The sequence below is a fragment of the Tamandua tetradactyla genome, chromosome 22, assembly GCF_023851605.1.
Source record: "Tamandua tetradactyla isolate mTamTet1 chromosome 22, mTamTet1.pri, whole genome shotgun sequence".
In the NCBI taxonomy this organism is placed as follows: Eukaryota; Metazoa; Chordata; class Mammalia; order Pilosa; family Myrmecophagidae; genus Tamandua; species Tamandua tetradactyla.
In genome coordinates, this window is record NC_135348.1 from 20,159,536 (window position 1) to 20,186,662 (window position 27,127).

At 41.7% G+C, this 27,127-nt stretch overlaps 1 protein-coding gene across 1 annotated transcript in view; it reads right to left on the bottom strand.

Moving 5' to 3' along the window:
- The window catches only part of ARHGAP10 (Rho GTPase activating protein 10), a 345,070-nt gene extending 319,121 nt beyond the window's left edge, over window positions 1-25,949 (bottom strand). The window contains exon 1 of the mRNA XM_077139864.1: window positions 25,712-25,949. Coding sequence (XP_076995979.1) covers window positions 25,712-25,865 — 154 coding nt within the window. The 5' untranslated portion in view covers window positions 25,866-25,949. The remainder of the gene's footprint in view (window positions 1-25,711) is intronic.
- Window positions 25,950-27,127: the final 1,178 nt, after the last annotated feature.

Here is a 27,127-nt window from a genome sequence, read left to right on the forward strand (position 1 = left end):
CTTACATCCCGGGTCCCTGTGACAATCCAATGAGCTCGCTGTGTAAGCCCAGCGTCTTGTAAATGGTCAGCCTCTGCAGGTGTCAGGTCTTGATACAGCTACTATTCTCCCAGGCTGGGAGGAGGCAGGGCACACACCTAAGACAGTGGCACTGCAGCCAGCCAGACCCGAGCTGTCCCCCAGAATAGCTACTGCCATACGTGGCTACTGAGCTCTTCCAACGCGGCTGCTGGAAAGATAAAATACGCACCAGATTCCGAAAGCTAAGTATGAAGCAAAAAAAGAACGCAAAGTATCTCAATTTTTGTATTGATCTTAGCACAACATTGTGAACATAATTAACAAAATTAACAGCACTGCAGTATATATTTGTGGTTAAAAGGGGAAATTTTAGGTTGTATATATGGTACTAGAATAGAAATTAAAAAAAAAATTCATGGAACTGCAAAACAGTGAACCCTAAGTTAAACCATGGTCTATAGTCAATGGAACAATTATGAAAACGTGCTTTCATCAACTGTAACAGGTGTTCCACACCGATGCAAAGTGTTAATAGGGTGGTATATGGGAATCTTGTATTTTATGTATGATTTTACTGTAACCCACAACTTCTCTTAAGAAAGTATGTATATATATGTATTTTGAATACATTGGATTAAGTGAAATGTTATTAAAATTAATTTCACTTGTTTTTCTACCTTTTTAATTGGCTCCTAGAAAAATTTTAATTATATATGTGGCTTGCATTATGTTTTTATTGGACAGCAATAAGCTACACTCTGACTCACAAATTCGCTCCACCAGTTACTACTTTGGGCAAGTTACTTCATCTCTGAGCCTGAGTTTCTGCAAAAATAAATGGTGATAAGAACTCTCAAAGGAGATAATCCACAGAGTTCTTAACAATGCCTGGTAATTTGAAGCTTAATAAACTTATTTATTAATAATTCATTCATTCAGCATACATGTGAGTACCTGCCATGGACTAGACATCGTAAGAAAGATAAACAATGCCTGCTTTCATAAAGGGCACATCCCGAGAAAGACAGACGATAATTAAAATAATTGCATAAAAATACTGTGTTAGGTGACAAGTGCTATGGGGTACAAAAGGCAGACAACTTGAATGGAGGGAAAATGGGAAGAGTGAACAGTTTTAAACAGCAAGGTGAGAAAAGCCTCAGTGAACAAAACACTGAAGCATAGACCCAACTGTTCTGGTCACACATTATCAGCCTCAAAAATTATTAGCCATCATGATGATGAATATGCAATTATGTGACGATATTGTGAATTACTGATGATATGTGTAGAACAGAATGATCAAACAAGAATGTCTGCGTTTGTTTGGTGTTTTTGGTATTTAAAAAAATAAAATTAAAAAAAAAATTCTTAGCCAAAGGGATAGAGGGTTTCTTTGGGGTGGGGGTGGGGGCAAAAAATGCCCTAAAATTGATTGTGATGATGGCTGCACAACTCTGAATATACTAAAAGCCACTAAACTGTATACTTTAAAAGGACAAACTATGACAGTGAATTGTATCTCAATAAAGCTGTTAAATTGAAATAAAATACCAAAAAAAAAGGTATTAGCCAAAGGTTTACTCCGACACAACTGCACCAGATTCTTCACAGAGTGAGGTGGGAAAGTGTTCCCTGTGATAAAGGGACGTTTATAAATCTGATGCAGGTGCACAGTGTAAGTTAAGGCACCATCCACGGTGCACATCAGCGTGCTACCTGCCCCTCTGCTTCCAGCCCCTGCTGAGGTGGCAGACGTGGGCAATCCCACGCTATATCACAGGCCACAGCTGGCTGGACAGGGCAGGCGCCAGATCCCAGGACAGCCAAGGCCTGTGACCTCCCAGGAGCCAGGTCTGAGGACCTCTCCTCAACCAAGGACAACAGTAACCAGCTGGGCCAGCCAGCTTCTCCTAGGAACATGACCTAAGAAATCAGGTGTGCAGTACTGTGTGATGTGATCAGGAAACACTCAGGCGCATAGCACTGGAAGATGTGACTAAGAACACTCAGAACAGAGGCCTGCAAGCAAGTTCAAGTTATAAGGAAGCAGAAGTTCTCGGTACTAATGCAGGTAGAAAGCTGGTAAAGGGAAATCAAGCTGATGAACACCGAGCCACAAAAACTGGAAAGATTGCTGGGTCACAAGCATCTTCTGCTCCAAACTCAACCGCCCTGTGTTATAGGTGAATTTCTGGTTCTGATCTCCAATCATTTTCATTTAGATCTTCCATTCAATCTAAAGAAGACACTACGTCCTGCTAGCTCTCCAGTTGGCATCGTTCGTTTGCCTGTCTGTCTCTCCAGTTGCCCTCCCACAGATCTAGCCCCAGGCCTCGCCCCTCAAGGTGAGCCCCACAGCTTCCAGAAGAGACTCTCCTGGCCATACTTTCCCTGCTCCCATACATGAATACCTGATTTTTTCCTTAAACAGCCTATTTCCATAGTTCCTGCACCAAAACTTCAAATCTCCCTAGCTCTAATCGCCTGGGGCTGAACTTATTTCCAGGCTCAACCATACATCTGAATATTTCCAACCATATTCTAAATAATCCTGCATATTCAAACTGTCCCCTAGTCCTGAAACTCCTACCCCGCCCACCTCCCCTCAACCCACCCTCCCAGCATTCCTTCTACCTTCTCCATGGAGCCGTTTTCATTACACCAGGATCTAGGAATGTCCCCTTCCTATACTCTGATGAGAAAACGCAGCACTTTAATCACACAGAATCTTTTCTATGTTTTATACTTCTATAACTAGACTGTAAATTCTAATAAGACAGGATATTTTACTCTTCCATCGCCCCTCCTTGCCTCCTAAGGACAATAACAATCCAGTTTACAGTAACTGGACTCAGCGAAGACCCGTCGATTGACTGAGGTTGAGTGGTGAAACATTATTAACATCCTCACCTCTAGAAATTTAAACTCCTTTTGGTAGATCCAAAACTTGGATCACCCAACACCCATTCCAATCTTCTTTTCTTACTCTCCAACAAAGGCTGGGCCACAGACAACCCTTTCTAGACTCACTTGCAGCCAGGCAAAGCATACAAAAAACTACAGCCAGTGAGACATAAGCAGAAGCCAATAGTAGATGCCTGAGAAAACCTCTAATACAAAACCTTCGTCTCTTCTTCTTCCTCTTCTTTTATTTTCTAGAAAAGTAGGTGAAATGACCAGGCCATCCTGCAACTATGAAGAAAAGGCCAAGCGGTCTGCAAAATCCTCAGCCCTGACAACTGCCCAGCAGCCACCTATTGTTGACTTAACAATACGAGAAAATGAGAATAGCAATTGCCAACTCTGTCAAGACACTATCAACTAGCTTTTCTAGAATATTCCCGTCATTACTGAGACATCACTCCTCAAGACACGAGTGGGACGAATAATGCAATATAAATCAGATTGAATTTTTTAAACAGGCAAAAGATTTGAAAATTACAAGTGTTGGAGAGGATGCAGAGAAACAGGAGCACTCCTACATTGCTAGTATTAACATAAAATGGTGCAGCTGCTGAGGAAGACAGCTTCGTGGTTCCTCGGAAAGTTAAGTATAGAATTACCATAAATCCAGCAATCCCACTGCTAGGCATATACCCCAAAGAACTGAAAGCAGGGACTCGGGCAGATATTTGCACACTGATGCTCATCGCGGCATTATTCACAATTGCCAAGAGAGGAAAGCAACCTAAGTGTCCATTAATGGATAAACAAAATGTGCTATATACATACTACAGAATATGATTCATGCAAAAAAAAGGAATGAAGTTCTGATATATGTGACAGCATGGATAAAACCTGAAGACATCATTTGAGTGAAATAAACCAGACACCAAAGGACAACTATTATATGATCTTGCTGATATTAAATAATTAGAATAAACAAGCTCATAGAGTCAGAATCAAGAATATAGTTTACAGGGGATGGTGACTACAGGGAATGGGAAGTTAAGGCTTAAAATACATAGGGTTCCCACTCAGAATGATGGAAATGTTTTGGTAATAGTTGGTGGTGAGGGTAGTGCAATATTGTGAAAGTAATCAATAGCACTGAAATATACATCTGAATGCAATTAAAAGGGCAAGTGTCAGGTTGTACATATGGGAACAGGATAAAATTTTTTTAAAGAATCCATGGAGCTGTATTACACAGTGAACCCTAAGCTAACCCAGGGACTATAGTTAATAGGACAATTATAAAAATGGGCTTTCATCAATTGTAAAAAATGTCCCACACCAACGCAAGGTGTATTTAATAGGGTGTATGCCAGTTTGAAAGGATTATGTGCACTAGAAAAGCCATGGTTTAATCCTGATACATCTCATGGAGGCAGTCATTTCTTCTGATCCCTAGTCAGCACTGTAGTTTGTAGGCTTGATTAAATTATCTCGATGGAGTTGTAATTATGGGTATTAACCTTTGATTAGATGGAAATGTGACTCCACCCATTCCAGGTGAGTCTTGATTACTTAATGGTACTTACTTTAAAGGTTAAAAGAGACAACATTTTTGGAGAGCCAAGCAGCCAGAGACCTTTGGAGATGAAGAAGGAAAACATCCCCAGGGGAGTTTCATGAAAGAAGAAGCCTGGAGAGAAAGCTAGCAGATGTAGCCATGTTTACCACGTGCCTTTCCAGTTGAGAGAGAAACCTTGAACTTTATGGGCCTTTCCTGAAAGAAGGTAACCTCTTGTTGGTGCCTTAATTTGGACATTTTTATAGACTTGCTTAATTGGGACATTTTCATAGCCTTAGAACTGTAAACTTGCAACTTTATAGATTCCCCCTTTTAAAAGCCGTTTTGTTTCTGGTATATCACATTCCGGCAGCTAGCATACCACAACAGGGTAGGACATGGAAATTTTGTATTTTATGCCTGAATATTCTGTAAACCCACAATTTCTCTAATAAAACAAAAAAAAAAAAAACAGGGCAGGCCATGGTGGCTCAGCAGGCAGAGTTCTCACCTGCCATGCAAAAAAAAAAAAAAAGAAAGAAAAGAAACTATGTATCAAAAAATCCTTTAAATATCCTAAGGAACAGGGTACACAAGTGGTTACTGGTAGAATGCTTGCCTTCCATGCAGAAGACCAGGTTTGGTTCCCAGACAATGTACCCCCCCCCCCCAAAAAAAATCCTAACCAATAAAGTAAAATAAAACCAAATATGTGTGTGTGTGTGTGTGTGTGTGTGTGTGTGTGTGTGTGTAAAATCAGGAGTTTGCCAAAGGAAAGCCCAATGATGTTAATGTTTTAAAAAACAGGCTTCCTCTTTCTTTTTGATAACAAGGTACTGATATTTCTATAGGGAGGGTCCTTCCTGTTTACAGTTAAATGCAATGAACCGCCTTCCAAATTTCTAGGAGAAACTAAATGGGAAGAGACGCCATGAACTCAAAACTTACAGACTAAGTTTATCACAAGAACCGATTATGTAAGAAAAAAACCATTAAGTAAAATTGTGACATTTTATTCTTCTTAAAATAACAAGCACTTCAAATATTACAGCTTTGGTTTTTCTTATGTAATACATTTGTTTGTTTTATTTTATCACTAGTGTGGGAATTTTTTAAAGCTGCCATTTTGAAGGAATTTTAATATTCCTTCAGGGACCTTGTTCTGTTATAAAATCTAACAAAGGAATGTACAATTTAACAGTGTAGCAAAAGCACTAATTATTTTTATCTTTTTCCTCTCATTTTTCTTTAAGTGAATGAAAATTTAAAATACCTTATTTTTACAGTGAAAATTTCTGCACACTATTTCTCTCCACATGGGAAAAGATGGAAGAAAAATTTGTGCATAAACAATCTTTAAGGAATGACACTAGAAATTCAACCAAGAGAAATAAACTACTAACTGACAACCACCATTCTGTGCTTTTTTTTCCCCCCATCTGGGGGCAGTTTGGGGCTTCTCAGAATTATTTGAATTCTACCCCAACTGTGACCCAACTCCTCCTAGATCAGCCTTCACTCTCCAAAGATTCAACTCACAGTGGCTCAGCAGGCAAGAATGCTCACCTGCCATGCCAGAGGACCCGGGTTAGATTCCCAATGCCTGCCCATGTTAAAAAAAAAAAAAAAAAGATTCAACTCAACCAAGGCCAAAATAACTTGCTAACCAGAAACCAGGATCTCTCACCATCCAAGCACAGTGACTTTGATCACTTTCATCGGATGCAAGGACTTAGCAGGAATTTGCAAGAAGAAGCTGAGACAGCAACAGAGGTGCAAGTTACAAGAGGCCTGGGAACACGACAGAAATCAAGGGCCCAGGATTCTCTCACATTCTTTATTTGCTTTCCTACTAGCTCCTCCAACTTCTCCAGGCACTACCAGTTCCAACATTTCAGAAGCCAGACTTACTCAAGTATCCATCCAACAGCCCTGCATGACACAGGCACCGGGGGAAACAGAGCCTGTGTCCTCAGGGGGGTGACAGCCTACCAGGATCTGAGCACCTGCAAGGTGAGGGAGAATCAAAGTTTTGAGGAACGCGAGATCTTCAAAAGGGACCAGTAGAAACAAATCAACAGAAGCACCAAACCCAAAACACTGTCCCATCATCTTTGTTCAATTTTAGTTTCTCCACTTCAACTCCAAATTTTGCATCAAGAGGAATAACTCTCAGTAGGGAATTATTATTGAATGGCAATCATCCCATCATTTTTTCACTCTCACCCATACATAAGTTCTCGACATATCCAAATATGATCAATGGACATCATGAAAACAGTTTCAAGAGGTGGGATAAAAATCCCCCTGCAAAATGTTATTTCCTGAAATACTTATTCATTAATATTTCAAACAGATGGAGAAAATAACTTCAAGATAAACTTAACACCACAGATGAGCTTCATGAAACCAATCAGTAGAGGACAACACAGAGATCTAGGTAGCTACCCAGGGCATGTTCTCTCATCTCAATGAGAGAGGTGGGTTGAATCAACAGATCCTTCCAGCTCCATAGCAGAAGTCAGGAAGCTAGTATTTTAATTCTAGCCCTCCAGGTAGAAACTGGGATTTATTAATTCAAAATTTACCAAGTAAACTCAAATCGTTTAAAATTGACTATAGGGAGAGAGGTTTATTTGGTGCAAAATTCATATTTTGGTGAACACATTACCTAATTTAATTGTATTGTCAGTTTTAGTTGAATACCATAAGTACATGGAATCTTGAATAGACATGAGATTTTGTTGGTTTGTCCAGGTTAGCGTGATAACCTGATAAATCCCAGAGTAATAGGAGCAGTGAATAAAGAAGTATTTGCAAAGTCCCCTTGGGGGATTGGGGAGAAAAGGAACAAGTATTCAACTTCCCCATTTGGAGAATTTCTAATATTCTCACAAGCAATGGAGACTAGCAAATCAATAGGCCAAGCCCTCGATCTTGGGGTTCGCCCCTAAGAAACTTATTCCTACAAAGGGTAGGCTAAGCCTACTTAAAATTAGGCCTAAGAGGGCGGTGCGATGGTGACTCAGAGGCAGAACTCTTGCCTGCCACGCCAGAGGCCAGGGTTCGATTCCTGGTGCCTGCCTATGCAAAAAAAATTAGGCTTAAAAGTCACCCCCAGAGAACCTCTTTTGTTGCTCAGAAGTAGTCGCGCTCTCTCGCTCTAAACTCACTCGGCAGGTGAACTCACTGCCTTCCTCTCTACGTGGGACATGACCCTCAGGGGTATAAATCTCCCTAGCGATGTGGGACAGAATTCCGAGAGTAAGTCAGGACCTGGAATCAAGGGATGGAGAAAGCCTTTGTGACCAAAAGGAGGAAGAGAGAAATGAGACAAAATCTCCAACAGAGAGGTTATCCTAGAGGTTCTTCTTATACATTATATAGCTATCCATTTTTAGTTTATGGTCTATTGGAGTGGCTGGAGAGACATACCTGAAACTGCTGAGCTGTATTTCAGTAGCCTTGATTCTTGAAAATGATTTTATAACACTATAGCTTTTACAGTGTGACTGCTGTGTGGCTGCGAAAACCTTGTTTCTGATGTTCCTTTTATCCAGAGAATGGACAGATGAGATTAAAAAAAAAAACAGATAAATAAATAATAGGGGGAATAAGGTATAAGATAAATTGGGTAAATGGAAATAATTCTGGTCAATGAGAGGGAGGGGTAAGGGACATGGAATGTAGGAGATTTTGGGGTTTTTTTTCATTTCTTTTTCTGGAATGATGCAAATGCTCAAAAAATGATCATGGCAACGAATACACAACTAAGTGATGGTACTGTGAGCCACTGATTGTACACCATGTATGGACTGTGTGTGAAGATTTGTCAGTAAAAATATTTTTTAAATAAAATCGACTACAATGTCTTTACTGATATTGTCCTATGCGTTTGCCATACAACTTTGGGTATAATGCTTAATCTTCTGGATAGCAGGTGAATCATGAGAAAATTTATTTCAAGGTAAATACACCCAGAATATCATCACCAAAAAGGAAACAGCTATTATTCCTGAAGAAGTACAATAGAGTTCGGAGACATAAAACCAGCAAACTTAAAAAAGGATCCTGGTTTGCATCCACAGTAAAGAATCCATTCCGCAGGTATTTTCTTAATAGAGAGAAATTATACAGGCATTTCCTCATCAATGATATACCGTGTAGGCTGAACATGGCAATACAGGCGTCAGTACCAATCAAACCCATCATATGCCATTTGGATTATTAACAAAAACATTACTTTTTAAATTCTGCTTTGGCTTCAAGCAAATGACAGCATTTTTTTTTTAATACAAGTAGAATAATGTCATCATTACTCCAGAGCATCTGAAAATTACTTCCTTTCCTGTGTTTTATAATAAAGCTTAAAGGAAGTTTCTGTGACTTCATGGAAGTTTTTTTAATTCCTTAACGTAGGCTCTGCAGACACCATTACATTATAATCCATGGTCTTACTGAAGATAATACCCCAAATGGGTTTAGGCAATGCTATGTCAAAGGCGCTGACGCTCTTCTGAAAACTAAAGGCTTCTGAGAGTCAGTTACTGAGCCCAGCAGGGGCTACCACTTTCCAGAGGCATACTCTTGGGCAAGAAACTTCTTAACCTTTCTAAACTCAGGTTCCTACATTCCAAAATGCAATTTATTAGGAGAGTCTCTCCCTCACCGGATTGTTACGAGAAGGAGATGCTAATCAGGTAAACATCAAGCCAATTAAAACAAAATCTAACCTCTCTAATTTAAGACAACAGCAATCTACCCATTGCTGTTTTAAACTGAAGATATCCATATGCGCCTTCATTTAAACAAATTCAGCATATAAAATGGATATTCGCAGAAAAAAAGATAGATTAGGAGAGGACTACTGGGAGATGACTAATCACTTTAAAGGAATCATCACTGATCCTTCTTAAATAGCAAACAGTTTAATTACAAACTATTATGAGATAATACACACATTTCAAAAATGTATTTTGCAGAGAATGGCATAACTATACTAGCATAACTTGAAAATGATCACATTTTTAAAAATGAGCACACACAAACTTTAAATGAAAGTATGAAATGAAAATACCTCAGAGCTGAGTATTCTAACTTTTCTTCCTGAGTTCTGGTACACATATATATTCATTAAACTGATTCACCACCTGTACTCTCAAGTGCCCCTCCAACAACTTCCGGAGGACAAGGCTCAGTGATGTGCTGCCAGCTCTCACCAGGCACACGTCCCTCCCCACGCCATTCCATTTTATTACCACTACATACAGCTACGCAGGAAATGCACTTACTGGATACTATACATTCAGCTTGAAAGCTTACAGAATGAAAATTTCAAAGTCAAAATTCAGAGCCGTTACAAAGTTGCCTGTTTTCTGGACAAAGAAGCACTTCCTAAAACCTTTTTATTCTAGGATTGTCAAGATAAGTGAGTGGTGCAGACTCCCCAGTGGACACTGCCAAAAGGCAATGAACCATTTTAGAGCAAACAAAAAACTGTTAACTGTGGTTAAATGATACATCCTGCTTCTGAATATATGACTGTTCCTCAACAGATTAATTTGCATAAACCATATAAGGCTTTTAGACAACACCACTAAGACATTATAGTCATTTCTAAAAGATTTCAGAAGTTACCTAATAGATACTGAATTAGTCATCTCAATGCATCTATCTTCACTTATCAATGAAAAGTGTGGAAAGAGCTCACTTACTTTCAAATCTCTACTACAGGTACTATCCCACAAACAAGGAAGGAAAATATTTCCAGAGACTATACATGGTTTCAGAAGAAAATAAAACTGTTAAGCAACTTCTCTAAATGCTTACTTACAAAACTGATTTTAAAACTAAAATTAAACCAGGGATATCAAATCGGAAAAGAATCTGCTTAAATTTCTGTTCAAAAGGAAAAAGAAAGTATGATGACTCAATCCCCTCTACCAGATGAATGACACTCAAATATATCAGTTTTTCTTAATACTCTAGGCCTCCAAAAATAAATAAGCACATCATCAGTGTCAAAAATTTAAATTAAGCCAGTATCACTACTCACATTTTTTAAATATTTCATTTAATAATAAGTAGTTAAATACTATAAACTATCTTAATGTAAGTTTTCCCCCCACAATGGTCAAAAGAATCACGGCCACTCCATACGTCAATGGTTAAATACCAAAACTACAGTTACTAACCACCTCCTTATATCAAAAACCTTGACCTTGTATCCAAGCAAGTTGCACAGACCACAATTTCCATTCACCTCTCATTTTCATCACCCCCTCCGCTCTCTTCTGGTTAAAATTAACCAATCATTTGACAGGAAGACGCACTTACCTGCTAGTGCCACACAGTCCTAATTTGTTTGCTACACCAGACCAAAACAAGTTCAGTAGAGTCACTTTCCAAAATAAGCAAATTCATAGCCACAGATAGATGAGAGGTTACCAAGAGCTGGTAGGAGGGAGGAGGTGGAGTTATTGCTCAATGACTATAGAGTTTCTGTACTGGGTGACGAAAAAGCTTCGGTTAATGGACAGTGTTGATGGTAACACAACATGGTGGATGTAATTAAAGACAATGAATTGCACATTTACAATGGCTAAAATGAACAATTTGGTAACAATCAATAATGTCTCCAGACATTGCCAAGTGTCCCCTGGGGACAAAATCACTCACTTGAAAACCCATGCTCTAGGGAAAAGGAGGTCACTGCTGTTTCGAATTCCTGTGGTTAAGAAGTAAAATATAAAATGAAGCTAGAGTCACCAGAGAATGATGTCAACCTCAAAGTAAAGCCAACTTGAAAAAAATGCTGGAGATACAGAGAGAGATCTGAAGATATTATTTGAGCCCTGGGACTCAGGTGTATATAAAGCAAACTCCACTCCATAGAACACATTCTATGAGCTCCAAAATTCCCTCTTTTGCTTCAAGTAGTTTTAGTTGGATTTCTCTCACCTGCAATTTTGGATGAAATGAATGAGGATATACAGTATGTTTTATATCAAAAATGCAAACTATTTAAAAAAAAAAAAAAAACCAAGGTTCTGATTAATTCCAAACTCTATCCTTCCAACTGCTTCCCGGAAAAATGGATCACCAATTCTTGCTCTAGGGACATAAGCAATGACCCTCCCTTCAAAGAACCTGAAGGTCTCCAGTCTGAATTCCCGAAGGCATGCTGAGTGCCGAGCTCCAAGCCAGTCTGTGCAGCAAGGCACAGAGGGAAAAGAAGGGTTAACTGACATTGCATTTGATGAATTACAGTAACCCATTTTTTTTGTTGTTTGTTTTTATAAAGAAAGCATTTCTTTCTTCTAGGAGCTGTTTCTTAGACTAGTTAGAACCTAAGTAGTTACCAAGAAAAGAAAAGCTATCTCAGATCATAGACTATTACTCCTTTTTTGATTTTATAAATTCTATTCCTCCTCTTCTCAAGGGGAAAAAAAAAAAAAAGGCAGGAAAATGAAGTTCTAGAACCTTCCCAGATGTTGCCAGAGGCATTTTTTACTCTGTACACAGCAAAAATGAAACCAGCATGAAGTTGCATGTTATTTATTCTTCAGAAAAAAAAATGTAGAAAGGAAAAGGATTAAAAGACAATTTTTTAAAATTATCTCGCCTCTTACCCTTGCAGAGAAAATAAATCCATCAAGCTGATCATTTCCTCAATGACCGGCCACAAATCCAAGAAATTTACCAGTGTGTGCAACTCCTTCTGCTGTTTAAATAAACGAAGATGTGTCCCTCCTTCACCTGGAATCTGGGTCCCATCTCCATATATACTGGAAAGGGCTTTGCAACCTGGGATATTCCCTGAATCTTCAATCTCCTTCTCCATTGGATACTTAGAACAGCATTGTTCTGGTTTGCTAGCTGTTGGAATACAATATACCAGAAACGGAATGGCTTTTAAAAAGGGGAATTTAATGAGTTGCTAGTTTACAGATCCAAGGCCAAGAAAATGTCCCAATTAAAACAAGTCTATAGAAATGTCCAATCAAAGGCATCCGGGGAAAGATACCTTGGCTCAAGAAGGCCGATGAAGTTCAGGGTTTCTCTCTCATCTGGAAAGGCACATGGTGAACACCGTCAGGGCTTTTCTCTCAGCTGGAAGGGCACATGGCAGACACGGTGTCATGTGCTAGCTTACTCTCCTGGCTTCTGGTTTCATGAAGCTCCCCGGGAGGTGTTTCCCTTCTTCATCTCCAAAGGTTGCTGGCTCATGGACTCTCTACTTTGTGATGCTGCAGCATTCTCTGCTCTCTCTGAGTCTCTCCGGAATCTCTCATTGTCCAAAATATTTCCTCTTTTATAGGACTCCAATAAACCAATAAAGACCCACCCAAATGGGTGGAGACATGTCATCCCCTAATCCAGTTTAACAACCACTCTTGACCAAATCACATCATCCAGGGAGATGATCTGATTACAGTTTCAAACATACAGTATTGAATAAGGGTTATTCTACCTTTATGAAATGAGATTTGTATTAAAACATGGCTTTTCTTAGGGGGCATACTTCCTTTCAAACCAGCACCAGCATGGTCAAATCTCTATTAACCAAATAATTTGTAAGAGCTGCCTCTACCACCAATTCACTTATTTTATTCCCAGGTTCTTCCCAATCAACTGCAATGGGGGCTCCCTTTAAGTGTTGTGCCCCTTAAAACTACACTCCCCACTTCTACCAATGATACTCTCTTCTAATGAGGGTCACGTGGCCACTCCCTCTCCGTTATTATAGTGATAACTGAACAGATTTGAGATTTTTTTTCCTGTGCTCACAGTGCCAGTTTGAAATATTATGGCCCCCAAGAAAAGCCATGTATTAATCCTGATCCAACCTTCTGGGGACAGCCATGTCTTTTAACTCCGATTCAGTATTGTAGAGCTGAAACTTCTGATTAGATTATCTCCACAAAGCTGTGGCGCACCCAAATGCGGGTGTGGCATTTTGATTAGACAGAAATGTGACTCCAACCGTTAAAGGTGTGTCTTGATTAGTTTGCTGGAGTCCTTTAAAAGGGGAAGGTTTTGGAGAAACTTCAGTTGCAGACAAAGACATAGACATTTGGAAGAGCTGACAGAGAGAGGCGATGCAGACTTTCAGAGAATGACAGAAATAGCCAGAATCTGAAGAGAAGAAATCTCTGGCCCCAAGAGATACTAAGCTAAGAGGTGAAATTCAGAGTTGTATCCCAGAGGAGCTAAATGAAGGCCCACAGATGCTTAGAGAGGAAACCACTGGCATCAGAAGCTGGAAGCAACAGAACCAGGAACAAGAACCAGCAGACACCAATCAAGTGCCTTCTCAGACCACCCTTCCCTGATCCAAAGTATCTTTCCATGGATGCCTCAGCACATATTTATTGCCTTAGAATTATAAGCTTATAATATAATAAATTCTCTTTTTAAAGCCATTCCATTTCTGGTATATTGCATTCCAGCAACTGAACAACTAATACAGATCTTGGTACCACAAGTGGGGCACTTCTGCAGTTTGCAAATGCCAAACATGCTGGAACAGCTTTTTAAATGGATAAGGGGAAGATTCTGGAAGAGTTGTAAGGAGCTTGACAGAGAAGACCTGAATTGCTTTGAAAAGACTTTTCGTAGAAATATGGACTCTAAAAATATCTGACAAGGCTTTAGACGGAAATGATGAACATGTCATTGCAAACTGGAAGGAAAGCTTCTTTGCAGACGGAAGGCAAAACATGGATATTTAGCAGAAGAACTCTCCAAACTAGATATAGAAAATGCAGTCTATATGCAGAAACAGCTCCTTGCAGCTTACAGTAAAATACAACAAGAAAGAGGTAAGTTGAGAACTTAACTCTCACATGCAAAGAAAACAGAAGTGGATGGTCTGGAAAATTCTGGGCTTCCAGAAAGTGAGACCCCACGTGAGGATTTAACTAGACATGGAAGCAGTTAGCCATTACAGGACAAACAAGGACTGGAGATGGAGTTATCCAGAAAGAATTTGTGGAAAGTCATAGTCTAAAGGCTTTGATCTTTTGTGCACTATATGGAAAATCAAGAAGTGTTTTGTGAGATCTATATGACCCACTGCAAGTCTAGACTAAAGGGGGCAGAAAAGGGACAAACTGAAGGAAAAACAGCTTCTGAGGCAGAACCATGGAAGAAAAAATCTGGAGCCAGGAAATCTCAGGTGAGGAGAATGAACCTATCCATACAGGTAAAGAGAGTGAGTCTGCCCCAGAAGCAGAGGGCAGGCCTTCAGCTTCGTTGCTAAGGAAGAGTTGTGCTGCCCCAGACATCGGGAGAGGGTGCAGTAATAAAGCAGGGCTTGGGGGGAGCCTGGCCGCCACTCCATTGTTCTAAGGGTGTTGAGCGTGTACCCCAGAGATGGCAGAGATTCTGGGTGCTGCCCCGATGTACGGAGAGGGTAGAGCTGAGAAAAAGGTGGCCCCCCAACAAACCCCAATGTTGCAACTCACCCCAGCACTTGAAGAGACAAGAACTCTGCATAGGCCCTTGGAAAGGGTGGGACTGCTGCTTCTAAGGCCCGAAGGGGAAATGACTTTCAGACTTTGAAATCTAATAGAGTCTGCCCCGCAGGTTTTCAAAATTGTTCAGGTCTGGTTTTACCCGAATGCCGTTTACCTTCTGATTGCTCCCTATGGCAACGGAAGCATGTATCCTATGACTGTCCCTCCTTTGTAACTTGTTCTGAGCTTCACAGGTCCACAAGCCAGAGGACTGGTGCCTTAGAACAGACCATGTCTGTAGCTGACTTGGATGAGATTTTGTACTGCTTTTACCTTTGTATTGTATTTGTATTGTTACTGAAATGCTTTAAGGCTTTTGTGATATTGTGATGGAGTGAATGTATTTTGTACATGGAAAAAAACATGTCTGTTTGGGGGTCCAGGGAGTAGAAGGTACCAGTTTGAAGCTATTATGTACCCCAAGAAAAGCCATGTACTAAACCTGATCTTGCGGGGGGCAGCTATTTCTTTTAATCCTGATTCAATATTGTAGGGCTGAAACTTTTGATCAGTTCATCAGCAAGGAGATGCGGCACTCCCAACTGTGATGTTTTGATTAGACAGAGATGTGGCTCCACACACTCAGAATGTCTCAATTAGTTTGCTGGAGTCCTTTAAAGGGGGAAACATTTTAGAGAAACCTCAGTTGTAGATGTAGATACAGACGCTTGGAAGCGCTGACTGAGAGCGCCAATGTAGACGTTTGGAAATGGAGACAAAAACAGCCAGAAACTAAAGAAAAGAAATCTCCGGCCCCGACAAACTAAGAGATGAAACCCAAAGTTGTGTCCTAGAGAATTAAGGAACAAGGACCAGCAGATGCCAGTCACATGCCTTCCCAGACCACTCTTCCTTGAGCCAAGGTATCTTTCCCTGCATGCCTTAATTAGGACATATTTATAGCCTTAGAACTGTAAAACTTGTTACAATAAATTCCCTCTTTAAAAGCCATTCCATGGGCAGGCCACGGTGGCTCAGCAGGCAAGAATGCTTGCCTGCCATGCCAGAGGACCTGGGTTCGATTCCCGGTGCCTGCCCATGTGAAAGAAAAACAGCCATTCCATATCTGGTATATTGCATTTCAAAAGCTTAACAAACTAATACACTTACCCAACACATATATGGATTATTATTCAAGCACTTTTCTAAATACTCTGTAAATAACCAATTTAATTAGAACACACTTTCAGGGTGATAAAACTATAATTCAAATTTTACAGAACAGGAGACTGAGGCTCAGAGAAGTTCCCCTGCAGGAGGTCACACAGTGAGTCAGTCTGACTTTGACCATGATCTTTCATGATTTCGCTCTGCTGCCTCTGACTTTCATTCCACAAAAGGAAAACAAAACCATCTGTCAGAGTGACAGAAGCACTCTCGGCAAGATTCTCAAATAAAAGTAATGACATTTCAATGACACTCCACACCCTTCTGCTTTTGGCTTTGTCCCCAAAACTTTCAAGCAAAGAGCTTCAGCAATATGTTGTATTTCAACACACCATCACAGATGGTTTCGCCAATGTAATAAATGAGAGGCCCATCTTCAACACCGTGCTTAAAGATACTGCTAGCGTGAAAGAGAGAAAAGATCATGAGTCATTTCTACTGTCACTACTGGTAAAGCTGCAACTGTGCTGAAGTTCAACCAAAGGAAGTTGGGATCACTTCTAGTAATAACAATCAACACCAATAATAAGCCCTTCCCATGAGCCAGGCCAGGGTCTAAGATCTCTTAATATATAATGTGAGGATTTAGTAACACCACCCCCAGGGAGGTAAAGAGTTCTTACTATTGCCACTTTACTAATTTAAAAAAACCTGGGCACTGAAGGGTTAAAACAGCCCATAGTCACCCAACTAATAAGTGGTGGAGTCAATTTTATAGTCTGAGAAAAAGGTGTTTTTTGCCTTTTTTTTTTTTTTGAAAGAGTACTAAATGCTATGTATCCAGACCCAAGATGACCTAGCCTGGCTAAACTGATTTCCTCCAGGCATGCAACTCACAACTCACCATGACTCGCGACCAGATGGCCATGGGACCCATGCCTTAGCACCCCAGGGCAGAGGGTGCCTGTGGCTGAACCAGTCAGCAAGGAAGGAGAAATCACCCTCACTGCTGAAATATTAAGTGGCACAGGATTAACATCTTCCTCAGGAAACTCAGGGCGGAAATTCTAGTTCAACCAGGGAATCAGGCCTGGCAGAGGTCAAAGCAACACCGGGCGAGTACAGCCTATGCCGGCATTCAGAGAGCTGCCTGCCCATAGAACGTAAAATGCCAGGGGTTTTCAGTGTATGTGTTTAAAGAGAAGGATCCCAGGGCTTTATCAACACAAAAGCACTCCCCTGGCCAAGTCTATAGATTATATTCCCATATTAGGATAATGAAATAAAGCAGGCTGTGGCTCTTGTTTGTTTTGAGACTTAAAATACCAACCAACCCCTGCCTGAAAATCATATGCATCTGACCTAACAGGCTGACAGCAAAATTCTACATGTACCGTGTTTATTTCACTTCAGAGCCTAATATTAGAAGGTTAATTTCAATGAAGCAAAAGCAATTTTTTTTTTATTCAATCAGATCAGTTATTTCCTATGCCTCTGAAATTTAGATTGTTTTGCTCTGATCATCCACTGAGTAAACACAAAATATTGAAAAGAAATTCTCAAATGTTTTCAAGATTCCTGGATTCATGCGAGAATGTTTTTAAAGCTGGTGTTTCAAGGTTTATATAGTTAATTACAATAAGGCTTTCATACTGAATAATAATTCTTTCACAGAAAAAAAAAGCATGGATATAAGGTGCATTATAGAATAATTAGCAAAGATTTTTTTAAATATCATTTTTAGGAAAGGGAAGGCTGAACTACATGAAAGAGCTACATGTATGAAGTTCACAAATACAATGCCGAAGGGAAAAAAATAAGCTGCAGAATATAGTATGGAACCATTATTTGAAGTCTAAAAACATGCAAAGCAAACATTCCTTAGGGATGTGTGCATATATGTTAAGATGTCTGAGAATAATAAACATCAGATTTTAGATAACTGCTACTTCCTAGGGAGAAGAATGGGGTTGCTACTGGGGAGATGTCTACAAGGACATTTACTTCTCAAGCAAGAGGCAAGACAATGATGCTTATTATACAATTACATGTCTAAAGCGTCTCAAATTTTTTAATGGAAAAAGCTTGAATACTAAAAAGATGAGAACCAAGTCTTGTAAAGAGGGCAAACAGTGATGATCACAGGGGCCTCAAAAATCCATCAGTTTTTCAGTCATGAGCATTAGGCCGAGATAAAAATATTCTCCTAACTAGATCATCAGATATACATACATTCCAGATAACCAAGATATCATAACTTCCCCCGCAGAAGACTGTGGTTACACCCATTTAGGGAGACAGCCTGTGATTATGATTTTTGGAGTCAAACACATTCCAGCTTCTTCACTGACAAACCGTGTGATCTGGGCAAGCCATCAACCTCTCTGAGTTCAGTTTCCTAAAATCTGCAAAATGGTGTAAATAACGACACATCCTACAGAGTAGTTAACATTAATTACACCTGTGCAGAACTTCGCACACAGTAGTACAAATTGTAAATGCTCAAAGGTTAGCTATTACTAAAATGATTTAAATTATACACATTTTAAATAACACAAAACATAATTTTCAAATGTAATATATGATTGCCTATTTGCTCCTGTTAAGTAACTCTATTAAAAGTAACTGAGTGAAACATCCAAGTTGCCTTTAGTCGATCAGAATTATAATTTAAAAATTTCTAAATCCTACCCTATGAATTCTGAAAATAAAGCCAAGTTCATGAGACATGTTTTCTTTAAATAAGATGTAGGAAGTCAACGGCAACGCAAGACAATACCGAATTCCACAATACAACATTTTAATAGTTATGTTTCTAACATCGACTTTCATAGAAGTGAGATAAGACACCAGGTTTTATTTATTGTGGGCAGATGTAAACCACTTACCTATTCATTGCCACATATAGTCAACAATCACTTTAAGAGGGATTTCTGGTAACCTAGGAGACTACACAATATTTTGTTTCCTTCATAATTCCTGCTTTTCTTGCAATGCAAAGAACAAAATCACAAGGTAATAGCTACGAGAGTCCCAGGACTCAAAACAGCTTCTTTGGGATTTGTCCAGGGACTTCTGAGGATTCTTTTGTAGAGCATTAGGATTACCTAACAGCTCTTAGGTATGTCCCTCTGACTGACTTCTTTTTCTCATCGTACATTTCCCATAGCAAAATCAAGTATTGCCCATTAACTTTTCAGTTTTAACCAACATGTTAAATGCTGTAATTAATTTCTGCCAAAAGTAGCATGGCAATTTTTAAGTCTATTGTCATCTCAGCGCCATGATCAGAGCTGTCTTGCTTATCTGCAACTTTTTTTTATTTTTAATGAGAGAAATGGTAGGATTACATAAAAATAACAGAAAATACAAAGTTCTCATCCACCTCCCTTTTACTATTAACACCATGCATACTGTGGCACATTTGTTCCAACTGATAAAAATTATTATAATTATACTATTAACTATAGTCCATAGTTTCTATTAGGGTTCACTGTTTGTGTTTCAACCCTTTTCCGCCAGTCCCCTGAACAAGCGGCTTGCTGCCTGAACCTCGGCTGGAAATGGCCTCCCAGGTTTACAACAGCCTTAGTAACACCTTCTGCTTCTTCACAGCTCTGTGAAACACAAATTCTGGAAAATATCTTCCCAAGATACCACTGAGCTCTGATTCTCAATTTATTTTCAAGATTTTCCAGTGTCCTGAACTACATTCTAAACTCAGAAGCCTTTCCAGAGTTTGACAATTTTACCCATCTTTTTCGTCACTGGTAAGTGATGATTTGGACAAATACACTCAGGGGTATAAGCCCTAAACGTAGATAACTGGGCTGGGGGCCAGAGCAACCATTTTTCAGGCAAGGACAGGCCTTGATAGTAGAACCTATACTACGGCAGTTTAGATGCTACATCATAGTTACTAATCCTGTGAGGGTTTATTCCAAGCACTTCTACATGCATTAACACAATCAACCCAACTAGCAATCTTAAATGACAGGTACTACTATAATTTCTATTTTATATATGAGAACATCGATAGAGGCTAAGCAACTTGACCAAGGTTCCATTGCTAGTAGGTGGCTGAGCTAGATGTGGACAGACATACACTAGCCCCCAAGCCTGGGCTCTTAATCTTCTGTGCATCACTGTCTCAGCAGCTGTTTTAAAGAAGAAACACAACATACCCTTCTTTCTCAATCTGCTTCCTCCTCCAAAGTAAATGATGCCCTCTGGTCTCCCAAGCAGCCCAACAAAAAGGAAGTGGTCAAAAGGACCCCTAGCTGACCGCAGGACAAGAAAAAGGCAATGTGTCAGAAGGACTCTTAGAGCATAACAGGACAGACTGGCCTGTAAAACATTCTAAGTAAGCAGGACTAGGCTGGCAACATGGCCCTAAATAGCAATCGGTGTAAACACAGGCAAGGACCACCTGCAGTGAGTAAAGCATTTAGAGCTGAAGTCTGATTGTAATCATTTCACAGCAAAGCTACATTGATATTAGATCCCGGTGTGCTGCAGTAAAACCCTGTGAGTTTCACATTTATGCCAGGTGATGCCCAAATTGTAGGGGGCGTGTGGTGATTTCTTTGGAGGAAATTGTATTTGTAATGTTTTGGCTTTTGTAAAGACAATTTTGTAAAGACAACATATATATCTATACCTCTCTAAATTCCACTCAATGAGAGCATCAGCACCAAATTTACAACAAAACCAACCCATCAAAATTAATGTGTTAAGGGTGCATGGGTTGTTCAGCAGTAGAATGCTCCCCTTACTGCAGGAGACCTGGGGTCGATTCCTAGGCCATGCACCCAAAAAAAAAAAAAAAAAATTAATGTGTTAAGTAACAGAAAACCCTGCTCAAACTGGCTTACATCATTTATCAAGCTGTCCAGAGATGGGCTGCAGGCACAGAATAATCCACGGCTCTCACGGTGGCATCAAAGTCTTCGATCCAGTAAGCCCTGTGTGACCTACTCTCAGGCTGGTTCTGCTCACCATCCCATGATGGCACTGGCATCCCAGGAACCACAACCAGACAGCACACAGGAAGAAGAGAATGTCACTGCTTTTGAATCTCCTTCTTAGATGAAAGGAAACCTTCTCCTGAAGTCTCCAGCAGACTTCCATCATGTGTCCTCAGTTCGCACTGAGATGCACCGATCAGCCCAGAAAATGGGTCTCCGGTAAACTGAATGAGAGATAGTGGTTTTCAACCCCGCATGCGCAGGTCTTTTCTACAGCTCCCCACGTGACTGAAAAGGGCAGTGAAGATTGAGAACTCCTGACTGAGACTAATTAGAACCTCCCCTAATCACCCTCCCCTGAGTCACTTGAGAAACGGTGTAGATACCTGGAAAAAATCTGAATTTTATCAGAGGGGAGAAAAAGAATGTTGGCTGGGCAACCAACAGAGTCTTCACAACCACTTTACATTTGTGCCTTTGAAAATGTTTTTACAATGTTATGTCCGATCTTCAACATTTCTGCAGCAGTCAGTCCCATTTTACAAATAAGGACAGCAAGGCTCAAGCTCACAACGAACTGAAATTCCTTTTAAGTCTTCCAAATTGTGTTGAGTTTCAATGCAATGGCAACTTGCAAAGTTTCCCCAGGAGGAATTTCCATAAGAACCACTTCTCTGAAACAAGAAGCACAGAGAGAGCAAAAGGGAACCTTTACGTTGTCCTGAGGACTTGAAGGAGTTCAAGTCCCCGATCCACCACTAACAAGGTCTCTTAAATACAGCTTAACAGACAGAAAGACAGACAAGACAGACAGACAGACACAAACACACACACACACACACACACACACACACACACACAATGCCAGCGAATTTGAGTTTATGAGAGAGCATTTACGTAGCTACAGAATTGCCTAACAAATATAAAGGCAATTTGTTTTAATACGTATAAACTACCCTCTAAAATATATTTTTTTCAAAAAAACTGAGTATATTGTTCTCAAAAATACCTAATATAAAATTTTAAGAAAATTAATACAGAATTTTAAGAAAAGCATATATAGCTTATTGATGATAAATATGCTGTATGATTGTATGAATCATAAGCATCTGAAGCTAGGCTGCCATCACATGAAAGGCGAGCAAAAGGACAAACTGTATTGGAAGAGGACACTGATTATTCTACAAGAGAAAAAGGACTTAAAACGCCATTTTGAACAAAGAAGCCATTGAATTGAGTGACTAATCTCCAAATCAATCAATGGCCCTCAAGTCTTCTCCCCACCCCCAAGGACACCTCCAAATTCACCCCACACACTTTCTATGCCATCTCTTTCCCATGACATCAGCCTTCTGCTGAAAAACCTTCCGGATAAAGTCCACATTCCCAACCTCGCCTTCATGGCCCACCATAATCTAAGTGACCCATCCATTCATCCCATTTTACTCCCCAAAATGAAATCTCTATTCCAGCCAAACTGGGCTCCTCCTCTTCCCCAAACACTGCTGGGGCTCTGGTTTCTTCTCAGCTGTCTCCAATCTGTCAAGGTTCCATTCCTTCCTTGAAACACCACTGCGTTTCAAAACTTCCAGCAAATTTTCTCCACCTTAATCTAAAACAAACTCTTGTTCCTGGCAAAGTTAAAATACTTGTCACTGAATTTTAGATCATTCAGCATTTACCACACTGCAGACAGAACAGGGATTCAGATATGTTCCCTGGATTAAACTGAATTCAACCAGGGAACAAACTCTAGGACAAGGGCTTCTATCTTATTACTTCTTTGTATTTCGAGCTCAAAAATTAACAAACCGTAGGTACTAAACGTGTGCTGGTTGCTAAATAACTGAATCAGAAATAAGCCTTCAGGTCCTACAGGACCTCCTCCATCTTCTCTAAGTATTTATAGAGCATTCTGAGCATCAAGACATAAAAATCTATAAATGCAACAATTATTTGGTACACTCAAGAAATATCTTACAGGGCAATTAAAAACAAGAATCATTTAAAACATGACACACAATTTTGAAAATGCATAAATGCCATTTCTGCAAAACGAAAAGGTAAAACATCTGGAATATAAACAATCTGACCTACGTGATTGTTGATCTCTCTGCAGATGCTCCGCCTAATTTCCTTCCTTGACTTCCTTGACACTCATATGTTATAGAAAGGTTCAACTGGTTAGACAGACGATGGACCTGACCTACACTGCAATTTCAATGACCCAATCAGGTAATTTCCAAATATTGCAGAATGGTATTAATGCCTCTAGGAAATAGGGTAGAAGAGACAGAATGCAAAAGAAATCAGTGACCTGACCAACTGTCATATAGCCGGCCCCTAACAGTGAAGAAGAATTAAAGCTCTTAGATTTCTGGGGTGTGTGTACACTATATGGGTCTTTTTCCATGTGACTATCCCGTATTGCATCACCATTTGTTGATTTCTTTTTTTTAGCAGGGGGGTGGGGGGTAGTGCACAGGCCAGGTCTCCTGCAAGGCAGGTGAGAATTCCACTGAACTACCCTTAAAATTCTTAACTTTTGATAGGAACTTTACAGGCCAAGCTGGGCAAAAGCAGGGTCTTCCCAAACGGCCAAAGGCATGGGAACTAAATCTGTGTTTCATCTTATTCTGCGTGTAAGTTATTTAAATGTAATGAGACAAATACATACTTCTGCGTGACTCCCTCAAACATAATTACCGTTTATATTTCTAATGGCAAAGGGCAAAAATCAAAAGGAATAAGTTACAAATGCACAAATTTGTATCTACATTCTGGGGAGGAAGGCCCACAGCTGTCCCCCCAGATGCACTAGCATGCACATGCAAACACGTGGCATGCATCCTGTGAGCAGAAAAGCTAACATGCCCTCGCACAGCTTTCTAGAACTGGCCAGATGGGCTTTACCATCTACCTCTCCCCACCAGAGCCTCCTTCCTCATCTCCCTAGCTCTGGAGGGAGCTGCTACAGCGGTAAGAGAGGAGAGAAGAAATACTTCCCGATGAGCAACACTGGTTAACACCAAACTAGGGAAGAAAAAGAAAGTCCCCTCTCTCAACCTCACTCCACATCTGTCACTTCCCCACCACTACCCCATCCCTTCTGTGCCCATCCCTGCATATTTACAGCCCCTCCCTTTCTCCCCACCCAACACACATACCCAATGCCAAGGGACTGGAGAGCCATCAACCAAATAAGCCCACTAGTCACATGTTGCCAACAAAGTGTTTCCCAGTCCTGATTTTGCAACGGCAAAGAGGTCACAGAGCCAAAAGGAACTTTGGAGATTACCCAAGGAAGTTGAGTGACTTGCTTCCAAAATTATAGGAAAGGGTCACAAGATTCTTCCCAACAAAATTTATTTCAACTCATTCATTAAATGAACATTGTACTGTCCCAGGCACTGTGCTGGGCTTCTGAGACAGAATATTTCACTTTACTTTCATGCAAAATTGGAGGGGGAGAGGAAGGATTTGAGGTATCTTTCCCAGAAGTGATGTCTACACACAATACGAAGTTCCAAGGCTGGGAATCCGTGAATTGAGGAACTTTTGGAATCGATAAAGGCTCGAACAACGCAGACTTGCAAGGCTGGATGCTGATTTCCCTGGTCTCCTGTCTGCTGTACACGTGTATGCGAGCCTTGTAGTAAGGGAGAAGGAGGACCTCACAGGCTTCCAAGGGTCCCCAAGATATCAAGCTGCCCAACTCTTCACTGGACTTAACTCCTCCCTCCTTCCAGCAAGAATCACCAACTCAGCGTTTCTGCACGAATTTCAGCCCTTCTCCCGCCTAGAAGATTCTTCTCAACAATACTATCCCTATCTTTCCTGTTTCTTCTGTGGCCACTTCCGAGTTTTTCAAGAGATAGAAAAGCCCAGGGGAGGAGGGCATTAAAGCTTGACAAGGGTGGAATTCCCTATTTGCAGACGGTACGCGCCGCGGCCAGAGAGAGCAGAGCAGGCTACCGGCTCCTCCTAACAAGCACGAATCTTTGAACCCTCCTCAGAGCCGGAGGAGGGAAAGAATGTGCGGAAAGAAGCAAAAAGCCCAGGTGGACTTTCTGGTTTGGCATAGTGAATGGCCCGGGACAAGAGTGTGGACAAAGATCAGAAACGGTGCGGCTTAAACGGGGTCAGGAAGAATTCAACACCGAGCCAGTTTTTCCCCCAGGAAAGCTCTTGTTGAGAGATCACGAGACAAAACTACTAAAGCCGACGTCTCTGATCTGCAGACGATTGTGCGCAGATTCAGAATACAATTTAAAAAAAAAAAAAAAAAAAACCACCTGGACTCTAATCCGTGAGCGTGTTGGGTCCCTGCAGCCGGGAACGCAGGCACCAAGGGGCTCTCGGCAGCGGCCGAGGCGGGGCTCGCGGGCACGGCTCCTCACTCCCGCCGCCGCACGCCCGGGGGAGGAAAGACTCCAGAAGCCTCCCGGGTTCCGAGCGACCCCGGCTGGTCCGGCATGAATCTCCGGTCCCCGCGACTGTCAGGCCTGAGCTCCGCACCTGGCACGGCCGCCGAGCCCCGGCCCGTCGGTCTCCCGCCTGGAGAGGCTCCCCCGGCCCGGCCGCGCCGCAGCCCGCCCGCGCCCGGGTCCCCGCCAGCCCCTCGAGCCGCCTCTTACTCTTGGTCGCAGCGATGAGGTTCTTCCCGTCCTTGATGAGCTCTTTGATGAACTTGTTCGTCCTCTCGAGCTCCGCTTCGTGGGCGCGGATCCTCTCCCTGAACCACGGGCTGTCGAGGTAGCAGTCGCTGAACTCCAAGGGCTGGAGCCCCATGACCGCAGCCGACCTACCCGGCGACGCGGACCCGGCGCTGCAGCGCGAGCGGGGCTCCCAGGCCGCGGCCAGGTGCGGAGCGCGCAGGCGGGAAGCCCCGGAGAAGCTAGCAGCCGGCGGCGCGCGGCGAGCGCGGAGCGGACATGCCCCGCGCGGCAAAGCCTCAGCGGGTCGGAGGAGGGGTCGGGGAGGCGAGCGAGCAGCGCGGGGCCCGGATCCCGACAACCTCCGCCAGCCCTTCAGCGCCAGCGGCCCCGCCCCGCCCGGCCCGGCCCCCGCGCCGCTGATCCTCCCCGAGGCGCGAGGCCGCCCCGCCCCGCCCCGCCCGGCTGCTGGCACCCGGCCCCGGGCGCCTCCCGGGCTCGCCCCCTTCTTTTTCCTCCGCCTTCCTTTCCTCCCCCTCTCCCTTCCCCCAGACGTCGCTTTCTTCTCTTCCCCACGCGCGGTGGCCCCTCCTCTTCCTTCCGAGGCTTTCTCGGTCTAGCATTACCGCCCCGCGCAGTGCCCCGCCGCCGAGTCGCGTGCCTCTCCCCTTCGGCTTTCCTCTTCGGGGTGACTCACGGACTGGGAAGAGGAAGCAGTGTCTTAATAGCAGTCAATCTCTGATCCCGGGAGCCGGCCGACAGAACTCGGAGGCGACCTGGCTTGCTAAAGGGAATGATTGCCTTTTTTGTTTATCCTGGGACAGACCCTGAGCTGTGAACGGACTAGCATGTGAGGCTCTCACGTTCCCCATTTAAAAGAAAATATGTCTTAAAGCTCCGTTTCAGACCCAAAGCTTTCAAGGGCAAGGAGAGTTTTCTGGGTGACCCTGAAAACTCTCTATTCTACTGCACTGTTCTGCGTATCCGCACTAAATGCCTCTAGACTTGGGGGAAGGGAGAGGGTGGCTAAACCACAGACAAGTTACTTTGTTGTGTTCGGCAGACTGCATTTGCTTGAGTAGTAAAGGCGACCTTTATTATTTGAAAAATAACCACCAGTAGGTATACAAATGTCAGGTTATATGTGGTTTTCACAGCGGTGAGAGTGACAATCAAATGAAAATTGACGTCAGTGCACTTCGAAAACCCTATTATTCTGTGTGTTCTGAAAAAGACTCAACTGTATCCCCCCAAAAAAGTTATGACATTTAAAATTATACCTAAAAGAACTCACAAGAAGCTCAATAGAGTAACTTTTCATAATAGCAACTGACAATTTATTCAACAATTATGAGCCAGGCACATTCTAGGCACTCTACATACATTTTTACTAATCAT